Consider the following 25,403-nt stretch of genomic DNA (forward strand, 5'->3'; position numbering starts at 1 on the left):
GTCTGTGAGCGAGGGAGGGAGAAAAAGGAAAAGTACGAGTTGTCACCGAGCAGAAACGGGAGCTGGAAGCATGTAAATATAATAATAACCACTGCAGCCAAGAAGAGTGCCTGACGAGCCCAGTTGTAAGTAAGCTATTAAGACTCAACTGTACGCTGTGTTCGTGTTTTCCTCCGAAGCAATAAGTTCCGTTGGAGCAGCCTTTCAACGCCTCTCTCTGTCTCTCGCAAGCAAAGTTGACCCAGACAACAAAGTAAAGCTAGTTTTTGGCTACGAGCCCGACGTATTAGCCAGAGGTCCCTTTACTACGGTTCGGAGCCGCGGACCTGTTTAATATACGCACGTGAATAGTTTTCTATACAAGATCGCTGCAAAAAGTGCAGCTTTACCTAATGTCCACCTACTGTTACTCATTTTATATTAAGATTTAAACATCTAGTTGGCATTGCTATGACGAATAACCTTCAGTAAAAGTAATAAATCACACAGCAATAGTTCATTCGTGTAGCTGCAAAAAGCATGATAATATATTAAGTAATCCAAAGTAATCAGAATAGGTTACTCTTATTGAGTAACATAACGGAATACGTTACAAAATACATTTTGGGGCATGTAATCTGTAATCTGTAGTGGAATACATTTTTAAAGTAACCTTCCCAACATTGATCCTGACTGAAGTTTGGTCCGTTTACAGCATCCTGCCATGCGATTGCATTTGTTCCTAACCATTGGCAACCCTCACGTTAACTTTTATCGAGTGGAAAAAGGTTAGCATCATCCTCTAGCTTCACTGTGTTTATGCTATGCTAACATAGCTATGTCGCTAGTATTAAACCCCGATCCTTTTATCCCCATGACAGAACAGAGAAAACCGACTCATAGTGTGTTAAAACATTTATATTTCTTTTTATTCAATCATCTTCCGGAAGAGAGAGACCCCTGCACAACTCAAACGCCAGTTGCAAGATCTCTAACATTAGAATCATAAGCTGTGTCTCATATAGGTGTTATTTTGATACTTTACACGTCACACAGTCTCAAACATTGCTTATATGGAAAGTTCCTCTTTTCTGTGTCTTATCTATTAATATGCCTGTGCACCAAAACTTCCTGTTTTTCAGTCTGGCTGAGCACTTAGTTTGTGAGTCAAAAGTGGCCTTGCTCTACAAGCCTTCATTATTAAAGTACATAAAAAATATAATAGGAAAACAAGGATACTAAGGATATTGATTTCCTGACACTAGCGATCATGCAGCACATCATTATATACCAGCTAGCCCAACTTCAGTAACCCTAAAAACATCACTGCTGTTTAGTTTTCTGTCTTCATTTATGTTGGAAGTGATAGCAGAGCTGTACGTTTGAATTTTTTCACAAATCTCTCAGTCAGAACATGCTATATCATGTTTAGGTGGAAACTAGCGAGCTAACTTCCTGCTAACTTCTAACGCTGTTAAATTTAATAAATCCTGTTTTCATGGATGCCTGAATGTTAAACTTAATTATTACACCTGGTAGAGCAGGAACACTGATCATTTTATTAAAGATGAAAAAATTTAGACAGTTTTAACTCTCAGTGATGCTGCAGTGTTTGTTTGACTTTGGGACCTGAAGCGGACCGAGTTTAGGACCCAGATTACTCCGTGAGGCGCCTGACTGCAGTAGCCATAATGCTCCAACAATCCATCAAGCAGTGCGGCTTTGTAGCTTACCAAAGTCGGACTAAAACATTTTTTGACAGATTTATGAGTGCCATGTACCACATAAAATCGGTTAGAGGTCAGTGAGCACAACCGGAATTCATACATAAGGCGCACTGTTGATTTTAGAAAAAATTAAAGGATTTTAAGTGTGCTGAAAATACGGCATATTGTATTAGGTGATGTGTGTTTAAGACATAAATATGGATTAAAAAATAGTTAAAAAGTCAAGCAATAAAAAGTCATTTAATAATTTATGAGGGTTAAAGTTCAATCACTCACTCACTCAATCAATCAATCAATCCTTTATTTGTCACATGCAAAGTTGTTACACACTTGAATATGAACTTCGTTCATGTTTTTCCCAGTAATTTTAATCCCCGACACCCACCGGGCCTGGGGGCCAACATTAGCCTCCGAAATCAGACAACCTCTTGGATTTAGTTCTTTTATTATTTTCCAGCAATGAAGCTGTTGTTAACTTCAGTCCAGCCTGATAGTACTAAATTTGGGTCCTAAACTGCCTGCCACACAAAATGTTTCATGACATTTAAAGCTTCCTTTCTATGTAACCTGGTTCAATATTCCCACCAGACACATATTTATTAAATTCACAGGACTTATCTGAGAGTTCCCACTTAAATATTTTTGTTGTATGAGTTGTTCTGATGAAAATTGATAACTAATAGATCGTATTTTGTCTTTTTGGCTATTCTCAGTGAAAATCCTGTTTATCTGTCCAACAGATTCAACTGGGTTTGTCAAAGCCAGCATTTGGATTGTACCTGAAGGAGGGAATTTATCACTTTATAATCGCTTCACTGTGTCTGGAAACATAAAGTTCTTCTGTAAGGAAAAATGTGAGAGAGCAGAAAACATCCTCATTAAAACAGATGAAACCACAGCTCAGAGCGGCAGATTCAGCATTGAATACAAAAATGCATCTTCAGGAAGAGGAAGGCTGTCTTTCACCATCACACATATGATTAAGTCTGACTCAGGAATGTATCGGTTTGGTTTGGGTAAATCTTCAGCTCCAGATTCATACTCAGACCTTGAGGTCAGAGTTTCAAATGGTGAGTTTCTACCAAACGTCATTGAATTTGTAATTCATCCACCATCCACCTGCTCTCATACCTCCATAAACTCTCAGGCTAAATACAGAACTATTTCAACTCAGACACTTTTAATTAGTTATTATATAATTCATAGATTACACTGACTTGAAGTCACTGAATACATTGTGTTGTATCTCATGCCAGACTAGATTATAACACACTTTGGGTAATAACACACTGAAGCTCTGTGTTAGACGAGCACAGGAAATGTTGTCATTAGAATGTAACAGCTGACAGGAAGTACAGATAGTACTTAACGAGTTTTCATCTATTTTACAGAATTTAATAAAAGCTCTGGATTCTTCCGTGCGCAGACTGAGGGAGAAGAAATCTCATTTCCATGTGCCAATGCTGTCAATGGACAGAGGAAGTTCCTTTGTAAGAATCCGTGTGAAAAAGAAGGAAATATTTTCATTGACACAACTAATGACAAAGCTGAGAATGGCAGGTACAGTATCGAATACACAAAAGGATCTGCGTTTGGACTGTATGCAACCATCAGACAGCTGACCAAGTCTGACACGGGACAGTACTGGTGTGGTTACGGCGACCCTTTGTCTCCTGATTCATACCACACTGAAAATATTTTTGTCGTAGGGGGTAAGTTTCTTTTCAGAATAATAAAAATTCTTGATATCTTCAGCCTGTAGCTTGTTGTTAACCAAAATAATCTTGAAAATTAGGGATTACGTTTAAATTCACTGTAAAAGATGCACTCGTTCTGCAATTCTCACTAAAGCTGCATCATGTGTGTGTGTGTGTGTGTGTGTGTGTGTGTGGATGTAAGTAAGTGAATGACTGAACCTGTAATTGAGTGAATGTCACCTGTAGTCGAGGACACTTTGAACTGTCAGAGGTGGAAAGTGCTATATAAATACTCGGAGGTGGATTTAAAAAATCGATTTCCCGATTCAAATAAATTTTAGATTGAATAAAATGATATCGATTCATCCTGGATCGATTTTTAAATATAAATGTATTTTGCCAGAAACGCCAGAATCTCAGGTTAAAGCTAACAAAACTTTTTCAACTGCCAAACGGCTAAAACATAAAATGAGAGCAGGTAAACGGATTCCCCACAAAGACACAAAGCGTGGATCGTTCACCCAACAGCACAAACACAGACACGCCGTCAGGTACTGAAAGCTCACAGATTCTGAATCTGCAGGTTTCATCACTCTCCAACCAAAATTCACTGAATCAGCAGCAAAAGAAGATCAAAACTACACATTTGAAAAACATCGTCATGAGTTCCCTCTTACTTTGGCTTTTTTGCTTCCACCATGACAAAATCACACTTCCTGCACAAATTTCAGCTTTGTTGTTATACTGTTATGGTTAATTTTAACAATAACCTGCAACACACCCAGTTAGCATTCTGAAGTGGTTTAATAACATATAGCAAAATGGAGAGAAACAGCCAAAACACCAGGATCATCTGTGAAATTTGCCCGCCACCACCACATCTTTATATACAGACAAAGAACTCCGACATGTTTGCCCATCTGGGGGGGTAGACCTTCAGCCCCATCCTTAAAACCTCCCTCACAGAGAGGATTATGACCTTGTTTTCTGCTTGGCTGTAACCTAAGGATTTACATCCCTGATAAGCAGAAGGAGTCTCCCTATCTGTTTAACGTCTCCCATGAACTAACAATGGCCTCACTGTGTCAAGTGTGTGTGTAGAGCATAAGGCCCATTTGTAGTGCACATGCATACAACTAAGTGAAAATGTGATATTACTATTACTAATGTAATATGATTAAAATATGTGATTACATGAGAAAAGAAATATACCACCACAATACATACATATAAAATATGGATAAGTACTGATAAATGATCATAATTATAATATTTCTGACTGTCTGAGACAAAATCGAATCGGATCAGTTATAAAAAATTAAAATCGATACCCAGCCCTAATAAGTACTATTTACCATTTTCACACACACACACACACACACACACACACACACACACACACACACACACACACACACACACACACACTCTTTATACAAAATTGAACACATATGAATGATTAAACTTAGCACTTACAACACTTTGAAGGAGCTGACATAGATCTTCTTAAATAACTTAGATGACTTGTATAACTAAATAACTAATACAACTATTTATAGTTGTATTAGTTATTTAGTTATATTGTTAGTTATAATATAACTTAACTGAACTTAAAGAACTTACGGGCTCACTTATTCTGTGGCCTGCTTGAAATAATCCTGCACCATTTACACTATTACAATATTCAGTCCTGTGTTTTGTGTTGTTAAGTGGTGGAAATATGATTTATTAGTATTCCATATTTGCTTTGATCAATACTGATTTAGCATCTGGTTGTTTTCTGTTTATTGCTCACAGCTTCAAACCCCCACACCTCTGCACCACCAACAACGCAGACTCAGAGTTTCACTTCAGCCGTCTCCACACCTTCATCAGAGTCTTCCAATTCCTTCTTGCCTCTGGTTGTCTGTGTGATAGTTGGTATTTTACTGTTATTGGTTTTACTGGTGCTCCTCTACATTTGGAAGAAAAAGAAAAACTTTGGACAGAGCCTTAGTGAAACTGCTGGTGACACAAGAATGCAGGTACGTTTCTTTAACTTGTTTTGATCTTGTTTATGTGTGTTTCAGTGACTCAGAGAGTGAACAGATGCCTGAAGACTGAAGAAGTGTAGTAGTACTGATTTTAAAGTATAAGGCTTATGTGCGGAGCTGTAATAACTACGGAGGGATAAAACTGATGAGCTAAACCATGAAGATGAGAGAAAGAGTTGCTGAAGCTGGATTAAGCAGAGAGGTGATGATCAGTGAGCAGCTGTGTGGCTTTATGCTGAGAAAGAGCTCCACAGATCAGAGGTCAGAAGGAGCGTACACTGAGTCTTTGTGGATCAGAGAAGGCAGATGATTGGCTGCTGAGGTACTGGTAGGACATGTATGAGGACAGAGAGACAGTGGAAGGTATACGACAGGAGTGACAGATGGGTTGAAGGTGGAGGTGGGGTTACATCGGGGATCTGCTCTGAGCTCCTTCCTGTCTGCAGTGCTGATGGACAGACTCACAGATGAGGACTCTGATGTTTGCAGATGACACTGTGATTTGTAGTGGGAGCTGGTGGAGGAGAACCTGGAGAGGTGGAGGTATGCTCTGGAGAGCAGCAAGACTGAACACATATGTGTGAATGAGATGGAGACAGATAGAAATGTGAAGCTGCAAGGATCAGAGGTAGCAAAGGTGGATGAGTTTGAATACCTGGGGTCAACCATTCAAGCCATTAGGTGAAGAGAGTGCAGGTAGGGTGGAGTGGGTGGAGATGAGTGTCAGAGATGATTTGAGAGAGAAGGAGAGTAGCAAGAGTGAAAGGAAAGGTTTAATGATGGAAGTGAGACCTGCTGTGATGTTTGGGTTGGAGAAGGTGGTGCTGACAAAATACAGGAGGCTGAGCTGAAGATGTTCAGGTGTTCACTGGGAGTGAGCAGGATGGCCAAGGTTAGAGATGAGTCCATCAGAGTGACAGCTCACGGTAAAAAGTTTGGAGATAAAGAGAAAGAGCAAGGCTGAGATGGTTTGGACATGTGCAGACGAGAGAGAGAGTGAACATATTCAACAAAGGATGTTGGAAAAGAGGAAGGCCAAAAAGAAAATTCACAGATGTGGAAAAGGAGGACATGCAGAGGGTGGGTGAGACAGAAGAAGATGCTAGAGAGAGGGTGAGATGGAGGCAGATGATCCGCTGTGGTGAAACTGAAAGAAGTTAATGTAGAAAGAAGGAAACACGGAAAACAAGCTTTTTTGTCATCATAATAAAAAGTTTCACAAGCCGAGGGCAGTGAAGCCAGTCAGTCTGTGATGAATATCTGTGGCATTATTTTTGTCCCTCTATTCTGAGCGCGTGTTGTGGGGAAATTTATTTTGACCAGGGGTGGGCAACTCCAGGCCTGGAGGGCCGGTGTCCCACAGGTTTTAGATCTCACCCCAGGTCAACACACCTGAATCAAATTATAAGTTCATTACCAGGCCTCAGGAGAACTTCAAGACATGTTGAGGAGGTCATTTAGCCATTTAAATCAGCTGTGTTGGATCAAGGACACATCTAAAGGCCCTCGAGGCCTGGAGTTGCCCACCCCTGACATACACACACAATAACAGCCCCTCTCGCTCAGATCTCTGCACTGTGTTCTCACAGACATCTGCGGACCTGCTCTCAGTGTGTCCTTCGCGCTCACAACATCTCTGCTTCGTGCTCGCTCAACTCTCTGTACACCGTTATAAGTGTGCCACAAAACCAACCAATCACACACTTGGATGCAAAAATTCTGACAGGTCCTTGGAGTTGACATAACGGCGCAATGTATCGTGGGAGCGCGGCGCCATATTTGAAGGCCACGAATCAAAACAAACACACTGTGTTGGAAGGACGGTTGCTAGAAACATACTTAAAAGCAGCTCAAAAGATAAAGGACGGCATAGAGACCGATTGCGTCCGGATGCCAAGAGATGGTACTTGCAAAAAATAGAGTGCATTGCAAATGTGGACTCGTATGAAATACGCCAGTGGAGTAGAGACTTACCGCCATTGTCCAACGCCAAAATCTTTTTCTACCTTGTCTGTGGAGTCAGCACATACACAGCGAACCAGTTTCGTAATTACAAATCTCTGGGACCGCACATCCAACTTACTAATGGTTGGGTACAAGATTTGGCTATTTTTAAGCTGCCAAATTGTGAGTACGTCCTCATTCAAACAAAGGTAAGTCACAGATTAAGATTATACATTTATTATTAAACTGCTGAATCTCCTTATCATATTGTGTGTCCATAATTGTCAGGTAAAGTCAAACTTTATGCTGACTCCATCTTTAAAGTGATTACATCTTTGTATTATTTTGTATAGGTTCATTTTAGCAGGGAGGTTTCTGAAAAACAACAGGCAGATTTAGAATCTAACATGCAGCGTTCTATAGCTGGATATGTAAAAAAATGAAAAATTACATGTATGTGACAACTTTCTAAACACGTCCATTGTTACATTTGTGATAAATGGATAGATAAAACTCTTTTTTGTCTGCCATGGCTCATTAATTCAATTCAATTCAATTTTATTTATATAGCGCCAAATCACAACAAAAGTCGCCTCAAGGCCTTTTATATTGTACAGTAGATAGCACAATAATAAATACAGAGAAAAACCCAACAATCATATGACCCCTATGAGCAAGCACTTTGGCGACAGTGGGAAGGAAAAACTCCCCTTTAACAGGAAGAAACCTCCGGCAGAACCAGGCTCAGGGAGGGGCGGGGCCATCTGCTGCGACCGGTTGGGGTGAGAGAAGGAAGACAGGATGAAAGACATGCTGTGGAAGAGAGACAGAGATTAATAACAGATATGATTCGATGCAGAGAGGTCTGTTAACACATAGTGAGTGGCTGGAAAGGAAAAACTCAATGCATCATGGGAATCCTCGGCAGCCTACGTCTATTGCAGCATAACTAAGGGAGGATTCAGGGTCACCTGGTCCAGCCCTAACTATATGCTTTAGCAAAAAGGAAAGTTTGAAGCCTAATCTTGAAAGTAGAGATAGTGTCTGTCTCCGAATCCAAACTGGAAGCTGGTTCCACAGAAGAGGGGCCTGAAAACTGAAGGCTCTGCCTCCCATTCTACTTTTAAATACTCTAGGAACAACAAGTAAGCCTGCAGTGTGAGAGCGAAGTGCTCTAATAGGGTGATATGGTACTACAAGGTCATTAAGATAAGATGGGGCCTGATTATTTAAGACCTTGTATGTGAGGAGCAGGATTTTGAATTCAATTCTGGATTTAACAGGAAGCCAATGAAGGGAAGCCAAAACAGGAGAAATCTGCTCTCTTTCTAGTCCCTGTCAGGACTCTTGCTGCAGCATTTTGGATTAGCTGAAGGCTTTTCAGGGAGTTTTAGGACATCCTGATAATAGTGAATTACAGTAGTCCAGCCTGGAAGTAATAAATGCATGAACTAGTTTTTCAGCATCACTCTGAGACAGGATATTTCTAATTTTAGAGATGTTGCACAAATGGAAGAAAGCAGTCTTACATATTTGTTTAATATGTGCGTTGAAGGACATGTCCTGGTCAAAAATGACTCAAGGTTCCTCACAGTGTTACTGGAGGCCAAGGTAATGCCATCCAGAGTAAGAATCTGCTTAGATACCATATTTCTAAGATTTTGAGGGCCGAGTACAATAACCTCAGTTTTATCTGAATTAAGAAGCAGAAAGTTAGCAGCCATCCAGGTCTTTATGTCTTTAAGACATTCCTGCAGTTTAACTAATTGGTGTGTGTTACCTGGCTTCATGGACAGATAGAGCTGCGTGTCATCTGCATAGCAGTGAAAATTTATGCTATGTCTTCTAATGATGCTGCCTAAGGGAAGCATGTATAATGTAAACAGAATTGGTCCTAGCACTGAACCCTGTGGAACTCCATAATTGACCTTAGTGTGTGAAGAGGACTCTCCATTTACATGTACAAATTGGAGTCTATTAGATAGATATGATACAAACCACTGCAGTGCAGTACCTGTAATACCTACAGCATGTTCTAATCGCTCTAATAGGATATTATGGTCAACAGTATCGAACGCAGCACTGAGGTCTAGCAGGACAAGCACAGAGATGAGTCCACTGTCAGAGGCCATAAGAAGATCATTTGTAACCTTAACTAAAGCTGTTTCTGTGCTGTGCTGACCTCTGAAACCTGACTGAAACTCTTCAGATAAGCCATTCCTCTGCAGATGATCTGTTAGCTGTTTGACAACTACTCTTTCAAGGATGTTTGATATGAAAGGAAGGTTGGAGATTGGCCTATAATTAGCTAAGACTGCTGGGTCTAGAGATGCTTTTTAAGTAAAGGTTTAACTACAGCCAGCTTGAAGGCCTGTGGTACATAGCCGATTATTAGAGATAGGTTGATCATATTTAAGATTGAAGCATTAATTAATGGCAGGACTTCTTTGAGCAGTTTTGTAGGAATGGGGTCTAAAAGACACGTTGATGGTTTGGAGGAATTAATTATTGAAGTTAACTCAGAAAGATCAATTGGAGAAAAGAGTCTAACTTAACATCGATGGTACTAAAAGTAGCTGTAGATAATATTACATCTGTGGGATGATTATTGGTAATTTTTCTCTAATGATACAAATGTTATTTGTGAAGAAGTTCATGAAGTCATTACTAGTTAACGTTAAAGGATTGTTGGCTCAGTAGAGCTCTGACTGTTTGTCAGCCTGGCTACAGTGTTGAAGAGAAACCTGGGGTTGTTCTTATTTTCTTCAATCAGTGACGAATAGTAAGATGTTCTGGCTTATGGAGGGCTTTCTTATAAAGCAGCAAACTATTTCTCCAGGCTAAATGATGATCCTCTAAATTTGTGACACGCCATTTCCTCTCCAGCTTACGAGTTATCTGCTTTAGGCTACGTGTTTGAGAATTATACCACGGAGTCAGGTACTTGGATTTGAGGCCTTAGTTTTCACAGGAGCTACAGTATCCAGAGTCGTACATAGTGAGGAGGTAAAATTATTAACAAGATAATCGACCTCTGTTGGAGTAGCGTTCAGATAGCTGCTCTGCTCTATGTTGGTACAGGGCATTGAAGATGATAACAGCGGGTGGATTATATTCTTAAACTTAGTTACAGCACTTTCAGAAAGACATCTACTGTGATAAAGTCTACTCTCCACTGCTGTGTAATCAATTATTGTAAATGTAAATGTTATCAGGAAATGATCAGACAGCAGAGGGTTTTCAGGAAACACTGTTAAATGTTCAGTTTCTATGCCATATGTTAAAACAAGATCTAGAGTGTGATTAAAGTGGTGGGTGGGTTCTTTTACATTTTGAGAGAAGCCAATTGAGTCTAATAACAGATTAAATGCCATGTTGAGGCTGTCATTTTAGCATCTACATGGATGTTAAAATCACCCACAATAATTATTTTATCTGAGCTGAGCACTAAATCAGATAAAAGTCTGAGAAATCAGAGAGAAACTCTGTGTAAGGCCCAGGTGGACGATAGATGATAACAAGTAAGACTGGTTTCTGAGTTTTACAGCTGGGGTGGACGAGGCTAAGCATCAGGCTTTCAAATGAATTAAAAGTCTGTCTTGGTCTTTCGTTAATTAATAGGCTGGTGTGAAAAAACACTTCTTGTCTATAAATCAACTTTGTCTGTGTGTGTTTCAGGTACTGCACTCTGAAAGATTGAATGAACCTGCATTGCAGCCATGGGTCATTGTAAGCACCACAGGGAAGGTGGAAGCCGCCCACTGCACCTGTATGGCCGGAGTCGCAGGGACCTACACCCACGTTGCTGCGCTTCTGTTTAAAGTGGAAGCAACAGTGCGGATCCGTGGCACAAGGACCATAACACATGAACCTGCCTACTGGTGGCGGGCAATTTGACGAAGATACAGCCAGACGTTGGCCATAACATTGACTTCTCTTCTTCAGCTGCACAAAAAAATGCTCTCGATGAAAACATAAACAGACTGTCTGCATTGAAAGGCAAAAGAAGCCGTACTCAAAAAAGACAGATTCCACCTGCTGCACTGGAGGAAATGTCACCGCTATTTGATACACTACAGGAACACAGTAAAGCTGTGGATTTTTCAGGAATGGAGAAATATTACTCTAAATACACTGTACAGTCATCTACATTAGCCCAGTCTCTGGCGTGTTTGCACAACGAAAGCACACAGTCCCTTGGCCTTACAGATCTACAGCTGCACTGTGTACAGTATCTAAACGCTGCAACAGTTACTGAAGAGCAGGCAGAAGCAATTGAAGGACACACAAGACTTCAGCACAAGAGCCCTGATTGGTTTCGATGGCGTGCAGGGAGAATCACAGCTTTGGTGATGCACGATGTATTTGCCACAAGTTTAGAAACACCAGCCCAAAGTGTTGTTGATCGTGTGTGCTACCCTGAAAACTCTGTGTCTATTGCGCAAACAAGATGGAGACTGCAGCATGAAGAAGACACATGAAAGGCCTACACCAAACAAATTGCAGCACATCACTACAAACTGTAGGTTCGTTTGTGCGGTTTTATTGTGAACACAAGTTTTCTGGAACGTGGAACATCTCCTGACGGACTCACTATGTGTGACTGTCGTGGGAAGAGGTGCCTGGAGATTAAGTGTCCTTTTAAATACAGAACGGACAGAATTAAGCAGGCATTGGATGCACAGGATAAAGACTTCTGCCTGGAGTTAGCTGCAAATGGACTTAACTTAAAGAGGGTGCACCCCTACTACTCAAAAGTGCAAACACAAATCTTTGTGACCAGCGCCAACCACTGTGACCTAGTTGTATGGACCCAAAGAGACATGGCTGTGCTACGCATCTTCCCTGATGTGGACTTCTGGGAACCACGTTTAACGAAAGCACAAGAGTTCTTCAAAAAAGTGTGCCTTCCTGAACTTGTTGGAAAATATTTCTCCATGCATAGTGCTGCTCTGAATAACCCATAATTTTTTATTTCGGGGCTCTAGTTTTATGCCTGAAGTGCATGCCATGTACATAATTTATATTTACTGAATATGTACTTACTAAGTACCACTTTACAAAGGTTGAATAAAGAAGCAAACAAAATTTTGCCTTTTTTAATTTAAACCACTGTATAGAAAACAAAATGACTTACAATGAAGAACAACTGTCAATTACAGTTTAAAAATGTCATAATGACAGCGTTTACGTAATATAGCCCACCACTAACTTTCTTAAAAGTACTATGTCTTTTGAAAAATTATCACAATACATACAGCACAAGACCTTTAAGGAACATTTAACAAGAGCAAGTTTCATTTTTCCCTGGTTTTACTACCACACTGGGGCACATGCTCACCAAAATGCAGCAAACCTTCACTATCTTATCCAGAAGGGTCATGTCTTCACCCTCACATGGAAGAAGTAATCTGATTGGCATGGTGGTATGTAGCATATTGAACTTGTTGCGCAAACTACCTATTACTCGCTCGAAATGTATTCTCACATCATTCCCACAGCATCTATGATGTCAAAGCCTCTGTCATCCAAAACTACATCCCCGGGTAACAGCCTGTGAAAAATGCCACATTTGTGATATGTTTATCTGATTCTTCACTGAAAAAATTCATAAAATACACCACGACCTGGCTCCTGATGTTCCATGTAGCTCTTCCTTCTCAACCCCACCCCCATTACACTGCCTTTCTGACTTCCAACTTCCCTCTGTCACTGCTATCTCTGATCTCATCCGCAAATCAAAGCCTTCTACCTGTCACCTTGACCCCCTTCCTACAGTCCTAGTTGCCCCAATTCTGAAAAAAAAAAAAAAAAACAGGTCTAGATCCCAACAACTTTCGTCCTATCTCCAATCTACCATTTCTCTCAAAAATTCTTGAAAAAATAGTTGCTTCACAAGTTCATCTACACCTTACCAATAAGAACCTTTACGAACAGTTCCAGTCTGGTGTCCGTCCTTCTCATAGCACCGAAACTGCTCTTATAAAAGTAACGAATGACCTTCTTATGGCAGCTGACTCCGGTCTCCTCTCCATCCTTATTCTCCTCAATCTGAGTGCAGCCTTTGACACCATCTCTCACTCCATCCTTCTCAGCAGATTTTCTATCGGCCTTTCTCATACCCCACTAGCCTGGTTAAGATCATACATGTCTGACCACACTCAGTTCATTCGATTAAAATCCTTTACCTCTCAGCCTTTTCCTCTGCCTACTGGGGTGCCCCAGGGATCTGTCCTTGGGCCCCTCCTTTTCATTATTTACCTCCTCCCACTTGGACACATTTTCCATAAATATAATATTCAGTTCCACTGTTATGCCGACGACACCCAGCTTTACCTGTCCACCAAACCCAGCTCTACTCTCCCTCCACCCTCCCTCACCCTCTGCTTACCCGAACTTAATTCATGGTTTTCCTCCAAGTTTCTTAAACTCAACAGCAACAAATCTAAACTTCTCCTGGTTGGCTCCAAATCATTGCTATCCAGGACTAACACTTTTCTGTTACTATCAATAACTCGTTGGTTTCTACCTCTCCTTCTGTGAAAAGTTTGGGCGTCATTCTTGACAGTACACTATCCTTTAACTCTCACATCAATAATATCACTCGCTCAGCATATTTCCAACTCTGTAACATCAATCGCCTCCGCCCCTTCTTCACTCCACATGCCACTGCTATTCTGGTCCATAGTCTCGTTACCTCTCGGATTGACTACTGTAACTCACTTTTATCTGGCCTGCCACAAAATTCACCAACAAGCTTCAACGTGTCCAGAATTCTGCTGCCCGTATTATTACTAGGACTCCTCCACTCACCACATCACCCTTTCCTGAAGCAGCTTCACTGGCTCCCAGTTCAACTCCGCGTTAATTTTAAAATACTCCTCTACACATTTCGGGCTATTCATCCTCTCTCCCCGCCATATCTCTTCGACTTGGTACAGATCTCCATCCCATCCCAGTGCCTCCTCTTCTCTTCTTCTTTCTGTTCCTTCATTTCGTCTTATTACCATGGGGGGCGGGGCTTTTAGTTGCTCTGCCCCTCGTCTTTGGAATTCCTTAACCCCTGACCTCAGAAACATCAGTTCTTTCCCCCTTTTTAAGTCCACCCTCAAAACCCACCTGTTCAAGATAGCCTACTCTGTATAACTACTCTATGCTATTAAACTTTCTTTTATTATTGTGTTTATTTCCTGTTTTTATGCTTGTCTTGTTTCTTCTGTAAAGTGTCCTTGACTGTTTTGAAAGGCACTTTTAAATAAAATGTATTATTATTATTATTATTATCATTATAAGATAAGATAAGATAAGATAAAACTTTATTAATCCCTCGGGTGGGTTCCTCTGGGAAATTCGGTTTCCAATAGCACAGCACCGACAGAAGTTACAGAACGTGAGCAGAATACTATATATACACATATATAAATACAGACATATATAAATAAAATATATGAAAGGGATAAATAGAATAAATAGGAATAAGAATATAAGGGAATTGCACATTTCAAGTATTGAAGTCTATTGCACCGTTGGATATTAGCAAAAGTATTGCACAGTGGAGTGAAGAGGCACTACAGCTTAGTTGTTCCCCCTCTCTTGTCCTCCTGTCCCCCTCCCTCTCCCCTCCAGAGAGGAGTTAAACAGTCTGATGGCGTGTGGGACAAAGGAGTTTTTTAAGTCTGTTGGTTCTTGTCTTTGGGAGAAGCAACCTGTCACTGAACAGACTCCTCTGGTTGTTTATGGCCGTGTGCAGAGGATGCCCAGCATTGTTCATAATGTCCATCAGTTTCTTTAATGTCCTTTTCTCTGCCACTGTCACCAGAGTGTCCAGCTTCATGCCGACCACAGAGCCAGCCTTCCTGATCAGCAGTGTTGGGCAAGTTACTTTGAAATAGTAATTCAATTATAGTTACTAGTTACTTCTTCAAAAAAGTAACTGAGTTAGTAACTGAGTTACAATATTCTAAAAGTAATTAATTACTTGGAAAAGTAACTATTGCGTTACTTAAAAACAAAACAAAAACGTTTAACCCTCTGGGGTCCAGGGTATAATTGGCCATTTTTTACTACTCTTGATTTTCTCTCCACATTTTACCTTTAAAAACTATTTGCTTTGCCTTGTTTGGTATCATTCTTTTTAGCGCAACCTCACGTGCCTGAATTTACAGTTATGTTCTCATTTTGTCATACAGTATAACCAGAATTGATCTAAAATCAGACAAAAAAAATAAAATCAGAGTAGAAAAAGTTATATTTTTACTGTAACAACCATAAACATGTTTAATGAATCATATTTCATAACTTCAAATGCAAATATAAATTGTCAATTTTAAAATCATATGCACAAGTTTTGCAAACAACAAAGTTATTTGCATCCCTTTACCTTTTACCCTTTTTTAAATAACCATTTCAAACTATTTACAGAACAATCAGCTGTTCTTCAATAAGATGCCACAAATTATTTGTGCCACTCCAAAAAATAATTTCTGTCCACTATAAAGGAGAACATCACAGCCTGATACCTGCAGGTGTGACAGCAGCAGGTGTATCACTGCTGTTTCTACCTGGAGACAGCAGTCGCCTCATTGTTCTGACACACAACACAAAACTATCCACAACACTACACACTAACTACACAAGACAACACATTAACTACACACTCCAAACACGCTAAACGTCACAAATCTCACATCTCAAAACTCGCTCTCTCTCTTTTCCTGCTCTCTCTCTTTCTTTCTCTCTCCTGCTCTCTCTCTCTGTCTCTCTCTCTCTCTCTCGCCGTCACTCCTAAAACTTTTTTTTGTTTTGTTTTTTTGCTCATAAGCAGAGAGTGCTTGCTAGCGCTAACGTGGCGAAACTATTGAGGAAAAAACGCCGCGTATATCTTGTTTACCATGACTCTGGTTTTACGTGGCCTATCAACACAATTTAAAAACTGGCACCTTGTTGCTTTGTCTTTAAGTGGTCATGTGATTGACTTACCACAACTACTTTATTCTTCCTCAGTCAAACAGCAGCACTCATGCGATCGTTTTGCCTCCTTAGCTCCAGGTGTTGTGCTAGACAGTGATCGTGATTAGCGTCCGCGGGAGCGCGCAGCTGCTTAAAGCTGTAGCGTCCAGATTACTTACAGCTACTTCCTGCAGCTGATATAAGATGCGATAAGCTGAACACAGCTTCAACCGTCTGTTTGTTGAAAAATAGTAACGGACGCGTTTCCTTGTTAGTAACTGTAACGGCGTTGTAACGATAGGAATAGTAATTAGTTAGATTACGCGTTACTTAAAAAAGTAACGCCGTTAGTAACGCCGTTATTCCCATCACTGCTGATCAGTTTTTCCAGCCTGGATGAGTCCTTCTTTGCTGTGCTGCTCCCCCAGCACACCACACCATAGAAAAGTACTCCTGCAACCACCGACTGGTAAAACATCCTCAGGAGCTTCCTGCAGATGTTGAAAGACCTCAGCCTCCTGAGGAAGTACAGTCGGCTTTGGGCTTTTTATAAAGGTGCTCTGTGTTGCATGACCAGTCCAGGTTGTTGTCCACCAACAGCCCGAGGGACTTCTACTTGTTGACCACCTCCACCTCCTCTCCCTCTATCTGAACCGGCAGTGGACCTGGTCTGGACCTCCAGAAGTCCACAACCAGTTCCTTGGTCTTTGAGGTGTTGAGTTGCAGGTGGTTTGTGTGACTCCATGTGACGAAGTTCCTCACCAGACTTCTGTACTCCTCTTCCTGATTATCCCAGATACACCCCATGATGGCTGTGTCGTCTGCAAACTTCTGAATGTGGCATAATTCAGAGTTGTAGCAGAAGTCAGAGGTGTACAGGGTGAAGAGAAGAGGGGACAGCACAGTTCCCTGTGGTGCTCCTGTGCTGCTGACCACAGTGTCAGACATGATGTCCTTCAGCCTGACGTACTGTGGTCTGTCAGTGAGGTAGTCGGAGATCCAAGCAACCAGGCAGGGGTCCACCTGCATCCTGTTTAGTTTCTCCTGGAGCAGACAGGGCCGGATGGTATTAAAGGCACTGGAAAAGTCAAGGTACAGGATCCTGACCGTGCCTTTTCCCTTGTCCAGGTGTGAGTGGGCTCTGTGTAGGAGGTACAGGATGGCATCCTCCACTCCGACATCCGCCTTGTGTATGCGAACTGTAGTGGGTCCTGGGCATGTTGTACCTGTGGTCGGAGGAGGTTGAGAAAGAGCCGCTCTAGAGTCTTAATAAGATGTGACGTCAGTGCCACCGGTCGGACGTCATTCAGCTCATTTGGACGGTTCTTTTTGGGGACCGGGGCGATGCAGGATGTCTTCCATAGGGCGGGCACTCTCCCCAGTCGCAGACTGAGGTTGAAGACTTCGTTGTGGCGGCTCCCCAAGTTCAGCAGCACACGCCTTTAGCATCCTAGGACACACCTTGTCTGGGCCTGCTGCCTTTCTGGGGCGAAGCTTCCTCAGTTGTCTCCTGACATGATCCACTGTGACACTGGGAGATGATTGGAAGGAGGAGGGGAAGATGTCCTGCTGTTGAGAGAGGGGTTGGAGGAGGGGGGTGTCATAGTGTCAGGAAGGGGGGCGAGGGAGGTAGGAGAGCAGGAGAGGGCTCTGTAGTAAAGGTGAGGGTGGGGGGTTGTGGGCTGGTCAAACCTGTTGAAGAAGTTGAGTTCGTTTGCCTTCTCCACAGTCCCCCCCACTGTGCTGTTCTTGGTGTTGTGGCCTGTGATGGTTTTCACACCATTCCAGACCTCCCTCATATTGTTCCTCTCCAACTTCTGCTCCACCTTCCTCCTGTAGGTGTCCTTTGCTTCCCTCAGGCAGCGTTTCACCTCCTGCTGTGCTGCTTTCATGTCCTCCTTCACTTTGCTCCTGAAGGCCTTCCTGAAGCCTGTGTTACCCACGGTTTGTTATTAGGATAACACCGTACTGTCTTAGCAGGGGCGACCGTGTCCACACAAAAGTTGAGGTAGTCTGTCAGACAGTGTGTCGCCCTCTCTATGTCCTCACCATGTGGGCTCAGAAGCACATCCCAGTCTGTGGTGTCATAACAGTCCCTCAGAGCATCTTCCTTTTCTGGGGTCCATCTCCTGATGGAGTGTGTTGTGACAGGCTGCCTTTGGACGAGGGGTGTGTATTGTGGCTGTAGGTAAACCAGGTTGTGGTCTGACTTCCCTACTGGTGGGAGGGGGGTGCCTCTGTATGCATCTCTCACATTGGCATACAGTAGGTCAATTGTCCTGTTGCTCCTTGTGGGACAATTCAAAAAGTGGTGAAAAGCAGCCAGAGTAGAATCCAGTGTGGCATGACTGAAGTCTCCAGATATAATAATGAAAGCCTCGGGGTTTTGTGTCTGCAGTCTTGCTGTAACTGTGTGTATTTTCTCACAGGCAGCTGTTGCGTCGGCCCTCGGAGGGATGTAAACACACAGATCACATGACTGAACTCCCGAGATAGATAATATGGCCGCAAGCTAACGGCTAGCAGCTCCAGGTCCAGACGGCATACCTAAACTTTAACGGAGACATGTCCAGGGTTACAATATCTGTTGTTAATGTAGAGAATGAGTCCCCCACCTCTACTTTTTCCGCTGGCCTGTGTGTCCCTATCGGCTCTCACGGATGTGAAACCGCATAGGTCTACGTTAGCCTGTGGCGTTAGCTCGGTTAGCCACGTCTCCGTGAAGATAAACAAACTGCACTCATGGTAGAGTCTGTGGTTGTTCAGAGCACACTGTTCATCCATTTTATTCTGGATGACAGATGCTGGACAGAAAGATCAAGTCTAAGAAGCATGAGTGTGAGAAAAAGCATTTGGAAATACGACAGTTTCTTTGATGCTGGCAGGAAAGCTTTTACATTGTCGAACACAGACAGTAAAATAGCAAAACAAGGTAGTCCAGTGTAATATCTTGCTTTTTCTGTGTCATCCTTTAAAAAAATTTCATTCAGCTCTGTCTTTTTCAACTGTGATTCTGTTCTCCTCCAACAGCCGGTTTATTTCTGCTCTGCTCTGTTCACAGCACACACAATCCTTTGTCTGTCTTTTAGCTTCTGTGTCTCTTTCTGTCTGATCACCATTTTCTACATTTGCAGCCACTAACTCAGGCTCCACTTGTCCATCACAAGTCTTGCCCACAGCCTCCATCACAATGTGATTATGATGTTGGCCTTCTGTCGTGTCCATCTCTGGCAGCTCTTCATCTCTAACTTCTGCGCAGGCCTCACCTTCACACTCTGCTGCTCCATTATGTCAGCCTGTAAGATACAAGGAGTGCATATACACAAGGCAAATGTTTACCAGTATTCCAATTAAAGGTGCATGAATCATCAAAGAGCTATGTGCTGATTGCCGGACAGTGAGAGCATTTTTTATGTTGGTGTTGGGGGGAGGGCGGTTGTTGTCTTTAACTCTGACTGGTGCTCTTTTTTGCTGAGTTGTGCTAAATCACTCATTAGGATGTTTGTTCTAATTTGGTCTGACCTTAGAGTGCATTGAAAATAAAACTAATAGGCTATAAAAATCAATATGAACTTCTTTAGAACTTACCGGAATGAAAATGTCTGGAGCACACCAACAGATATTTGGAGATGGAAGAGAGCTGGATATCAGCTCATCTCACAGCTGCTATCCAGGCTAGACGCCTTCTTTTGGTAACATCCGATACATGAGCTCCCTCATGTTGCTTCCAGGTGGGGAAACAATGAAAAGTTAACCCATTTTCATGCTTATTCCCTTGACGGTCGTGCGATCTAACATTACAACCAACCACACAGCAAGTACGAACCATAGCTGATGTTATGCGTGTGCTTTCACTCCTCTCAATTGTTAGCGCTTTGTTTAGCCCACAATAATGGCGCTTCAAACAAAAATCCTGACCATGCCCCCTACCGCGACGTCACGCTCCAAAGCCCTATCGGCTGTTTTGGCCTCCAATCAGCTCGCTAGCTACTGTAGCCAAACCCAGGCAAATATCCCAGAATACATTTTGTCCAAAACTCAAACGAGGCAGTTGTGGAGGAACGCGGAGTGGCGGAGTTTAAATTATTACTCTTTCTAGATCACAAAATAAACTTTTAAGATATTTTCAGGCTATAATGTTGCTGTGTAAACTTCAAATATCTGCTCGATTTATCAAGACATCACATATTTGCAAAAGAGCTCTAATGTTTCCTGAGATGCCTTTTTTTCATGAGAGCATCAAATGCATGTTGTGCATCTCAGCTTGTATTTATTTATTCATTTTGCATGTTTTATTTTCAGGTATCAGCCACATAAGAAAACTGTGGTCCAACCTCCAAACATGAAGACTTCAAAGTTCCAGGAACAAACCTGCTCTGCATTTATAACGCCAGAAATATGGAAAAATACATTGCAATGCAGCACTTGAGGTATAATCAAAACTTGTCCCATACAAACCAAGAACCTTGCTCATCCTCCAAAGTCATCTCCTCTTCCACCTCCACAGCACGCTGACATTCATGTGGAACGTCCCAACATCCAGCAGTTTTCAGTAGTTTTTCTTTTTTATTTGAAGACTCCACAGTTGTGAAATCTGAGTGCAGTGTGTCAGAGAAGATGCATGATCAAGAGCATGATGACTGATTTTTTTAATTTTTATTTTCAGTATTTTCAATATTCAGTAACAGCTGAAAGCATTTGAGGGAAAACAGTGAGAGGAATTAAGGATGGGTTTAAAAAATTGATTTTCCAATTCAAATGCACAGCTCTCGCTCAGTGTACTCAGAGACCAGTTTACCATCTCAAATCTTTATTTTCTGCATTATTCAATTTAAAATCACTAATTAACCTAACCTCACTAAGTGCATTTTTTGGAAGGAAGCTTGAGTACCGGGAGAGAAGCAACAAAAACACAGGGAGGACACACAAAGTCCACACAGAAAGGCCCCGGCTGGGTGCTGGACTCAAACTCACGACTATCTTGCTGTGAGGTAACAATCCTCCACCGAGCTGGCCTCATTCTGTCACTGTGCATTTTCATTGTGTTCTCTGGTTCTTCGGGCCTTTTGGTGTTGCTGAGCGGTTCAGGAGTTATTGCTTTTATCACTCCTGCAAACTCTCTGATTGTTGTTGTTTTTGTTTGGGGTTTTTTTTTCAGCCTAATCATGGATTCTCTTGCATGCCTTGCCAACTCTTTCGACCTAATACTGAGGTCCAGTGTAATGCTATGGAATACATTTTCAGCACTTGGAGTCAATCAAGGTCCTTTATCTGCTTTCTCTGTGAAATATTTTTTTTTCTTCTGAACTGTAAGTGGAAACAAAAGGGGGAAAAGATAAATTCAGTCACAAACTACATTTTATAGAGAAATCACAAGAAGCCACACTGTCACTATTGTTTTCAACATTTTATATATTGGTTTTATATTTTTGTCTGAATAACTGAGTATTTTAAATATTTAGTTACTGACATCATAGTCATCTTTCTGTCACATTTCTTTAAATGTTTGTTTTCTGTTGCTAGAGGCTGCTACAATGTCTCCTTGATGTAACTTCATTATGGAATCAATAATTATTAATTTGTTTTTGTGGCTACCTGAAATGTTAAAAAAGTGACAACAATATAGCCATAAATAATAGAAACCCACATTCAGTTCTATTATGTTCATTGATATAAATTTCCATTTTAATCAAATGTGTTATTTTTTTACATGTGTTTTGTGGACACCTGTGGGCTGTGCTGTGTGAGTATGATGCCCACCACAGTAGCTCCTTATAGAAACAAAGTGAGAGCCGTGTCTGTGAACTTGGCACAAAGTGAAGCATAATTTCGGTGGGTGTTGGATCCCCCAGGTTGGCTGTTGTTTCCAGCCTGAGAATAGCATCTGTCAGAGTAATATTTCTGGATTGTCATTTGTACTTAGAAACATATAATCATTTATGCTTAGAGGTATATAATCGTTTGTACAGGGTGGGCCATTTATATGGATACACCGTAATAAAATGGGAATGGTTGGTGATATTAAAGTCCTGTTTGTGGCACATTAGTATATGTGAGGGGCAAACTCCTCAAGATGGGTGGTGACCATGGTGGCCATTTAGAAGTCAGCCATCTTGGATACAACTTTGTTTTCAATAGGAAGAGGGCCATGTGACACATCAAACTTATTGGTAATGTCACAAGAAAAACAATGGTGTTCTTGGTTTCAACGTAACTTTATTTTTGTTTTGCAGTGTTAGTCAGTAAGTGAGTGGCTGCTCCTGTATGGGATTAGAACGATGCCACCTTATCCTATAGTCCAGCCAATAATGCGATTCACATTCGTATATACGCAGCCAATGAACGTCGTTGACAGGCTATGACAGTGCACAGCCCCACACACACACACACACACCCACACACCAGCACATACAGACAGGTACTCTTTGTTCACATACATGCCTGTTCAAGATGCCATACGTTAATGAGACTATGTATATTCATGTAACCACAATAAAGAGCAGTGCTACAGAGGGGCTGACCGAGAGTGATGGGGTTCAAGCGGTTGGAACAGGCTTGGTCTCAGTCATCTCCCTTGTGCACGAGATCACACAAAGAGCTCTGGTGTCATGTGTGCTGCTTTTGCCATTGTAGTGGATTGTCTCGGTTGTTCCAGCAATAGGTTTGTCCCTAGATAAACCTATCAGCATCCCAGTTTGCAGCTCAGTGAAAAATGACAGGGTTTAAAGTTGAATGGAAAGGTGGAGCACGAGTTGGACAATAAACTTGGTCCACGCTGACACACATTCATATTCCTCGGTCCACTGGATTAAAATGGAAGCTCTACTCCTTATTTATCCATTACTGTGGTGAATCATGAACTGTTTGGGTGGTATGGGTTTAGAAAAAGATCCATGTTTTGGCTAAAACACCTTTAGCACATTTTCAGACTTAATTTTATCAGTCGGTTGGTCAGATTATGAATCCTCCAGTTTCTTCTTGATTTTGATATGTTTCTGTAAGGAAGAGAAACTTAATTCAAATTATTTATTGGTCTAACAGACTGATTGGTGAATCATAGGTGAACCCAGCATCCCTAAACTCGTTTCAGTTTCTTCTTTCTGGATGTTTCAGGTCCCAGAGTGCAAAACAACAGGTTTTTTTGCACGGCCGAGATACAAAACTGTGCTCAGTGTCACAGGACCTGATAATTCATGGTCACGTACACACATTAATAGATCAAATTTTGTGCCTAATTCATGTTTTGCGTTAAAACCGAGCTGAATAGTCACATAGAAAGAAGAATGTTCATTATCTGCCCAACACATACAGCTGAGCTTGTCAAAGCTAAACCCAGCATTTGGGTTGGATCCGAAGCAGAGGATTTATCACTTTATAATTACCTCACTGTGTCTGGGAGCACAAAGTTCTTCTGTAAGGAAAAATGTGAGAGAGCAGAAAACATCCTCATTAAAACGGATGGAACCACAGCTCAGAGCGGCAGATTCATACAGCTCTAACCACATCATCATCAAGTTCGCTGACGACACAGTCGTGGTTGGACTCATCAGCAGCAACGATGAGTCAGCGCACAGAGATGAGGTTCAGCAGCTGGCGTCCTGGTGCAGCAAGAACAACCTGTCACTGAATGTCGACAAAACCAAGGAGATGATCGTCGACTTCAGGCAGACTTGCTCCACCCACACACCACTCAGCATCCACGGTTCCACGGTAGAGACTGTTAACAGCATCAAGTTCCACAACCTCACCTGGACCACCATCACCAAAAAGGCCCAGCAGCACCTCCACTTCTTGAGATGCCTGAAGCAGGATGACCTCCCTCCTCCCACGCTGTTCTACAGTGGTGCCCATGTTCTACAGGGGCACCATAGAGAGCGTTCTGACCAGCTGCATCCCTGTGTTTTTGGAAACTGCAAACTCGGCGACCTCAGTCAGCTACATCGGATCGTCAAAGCAGCTGCCAAGACCATCAGAACTTCTCTCCCTCTGCTACAGGACATCTTTCACAAACGCTGCATCAGTAAGGCCTCCTGCATCATGCTTGCCCCTCACAAACCTCACATGGACTTTTCTCCCTCCTCCCATTCGGCAGACACTGTCGCAGCATCTGGGCCCGATCCTCCAGACTGCGAGATAGCTTTTTACCGCAAACCATCAGACTCCTGAACTCACTGCCCCACTCCCACCACACACACCCACACAAACCATTAACTGACTCTATTGCACTCCACATACCACTGCCCTTGTAAATACAAATGCTGCTCTATAGACAATCATACTCTCAGGGATCCTGCTCATGTTGGTCACTTTATATCACTCAAGGTCAATTTAAATCAGTCACACTGTAAAGCTGTTATTTTAAACCACTTCAAAGTCACTTTAAATTTCAATTGTAAATTGTAAAGTTAGACTGTTATTGATCCTTTTTACCTCAAAGTGTATACTTACTCCTCTTACCTTAGTCTTAAAGTGCATATTTATTTCTTACTCTTCCTTTATTTATTGTTGTTTTTTGCACTGAATGGAACTGGAGCCTCGTCATCTCGTCTCTCTATATACTGAACTGTATACAGCAGAGATAACAATAAAGTTTACTTTGACTTTGAATACAGAAACTCATCTTCAGGAAGAGGAGAGAGGAGTCATATTTATCTCACTGAATCTCATCGAATGTTTGAAAGTGCGTACACATTTCTAAAGAGGGAATAAAACATTGTAAAAAACACCCCAAGAAAACAGTCACTGCGATTGGTGTGGATCCTCCAGATGAGTGTCACTAAAAACTGATAAATCTGTTGTAGTAATGACACAGAACAGTCTCACATTTGTATGCATCAATAGCCTCTTTTCGTGAAGATCACCTAAGATACTGAAGAAATAAATTTTGGGCAACCGAATTCCTTATAAAATTTAGATGATTTAAAAGGGATTTATTTCAAAATTAAGAATGCACATGATCTACAGACAAAGCCATGGTTCTTACACTTCACTCACATTAAACACAGCAGAAGCAAGGCTGAACATTTTTCAAACCCAGTTTTGTTAAGCTCATCATTTTTATATACAACAGAGGC

The 25,403-nt window shown here is 41.7% G+C and overlaps 1 protein-coding gene across 1 annotated transcript; it reads left to right on the plus strand.

Moving 5' to 3' along the window:
• Nucleotides 1-2,460: 2,460 nt before the first annotated feature.
• LOC120435388 lies at nucleotides 2,461-22,320 on the plus strand. The gene is made up of 4 exons (XM_039604914.1): nucleotides 2,461-2,776; nucleotides 3,098-3,418; nucleotides 5,201-5,427; nucleotides 20,632-22,320. The coding sequence occupies exons 1-4, from the start codon at nucleotides 2,683-2,685 to the stop codon at nucleotides 20,644-20,646; spliced, it is 657 nt and encodes a 218-aa protein (XP_039460848.1). The 5' UTR covers nucleotides 2,461-2,682; the 3' UTR covers nucleotides 20,647-22,320.
• Nucleotides 22,321-25,403: the final 3,083 nt, after the last annotated feature.

The sequence above is a fragment of the Oreochromis aureus genome, linkage group 20, assembly GCF_013358895.1.
Source record: "Oreochromis aureus strain Israel breed Guangdong linkage group 20, ZZ_aureus, whole genome shotgun sequence".
NCBI lineage: Eukaryota > Metazoa > Chordata > Actinopteri > Cichliformes > Cichlidae > Oreochromis > Oreochromis aureus.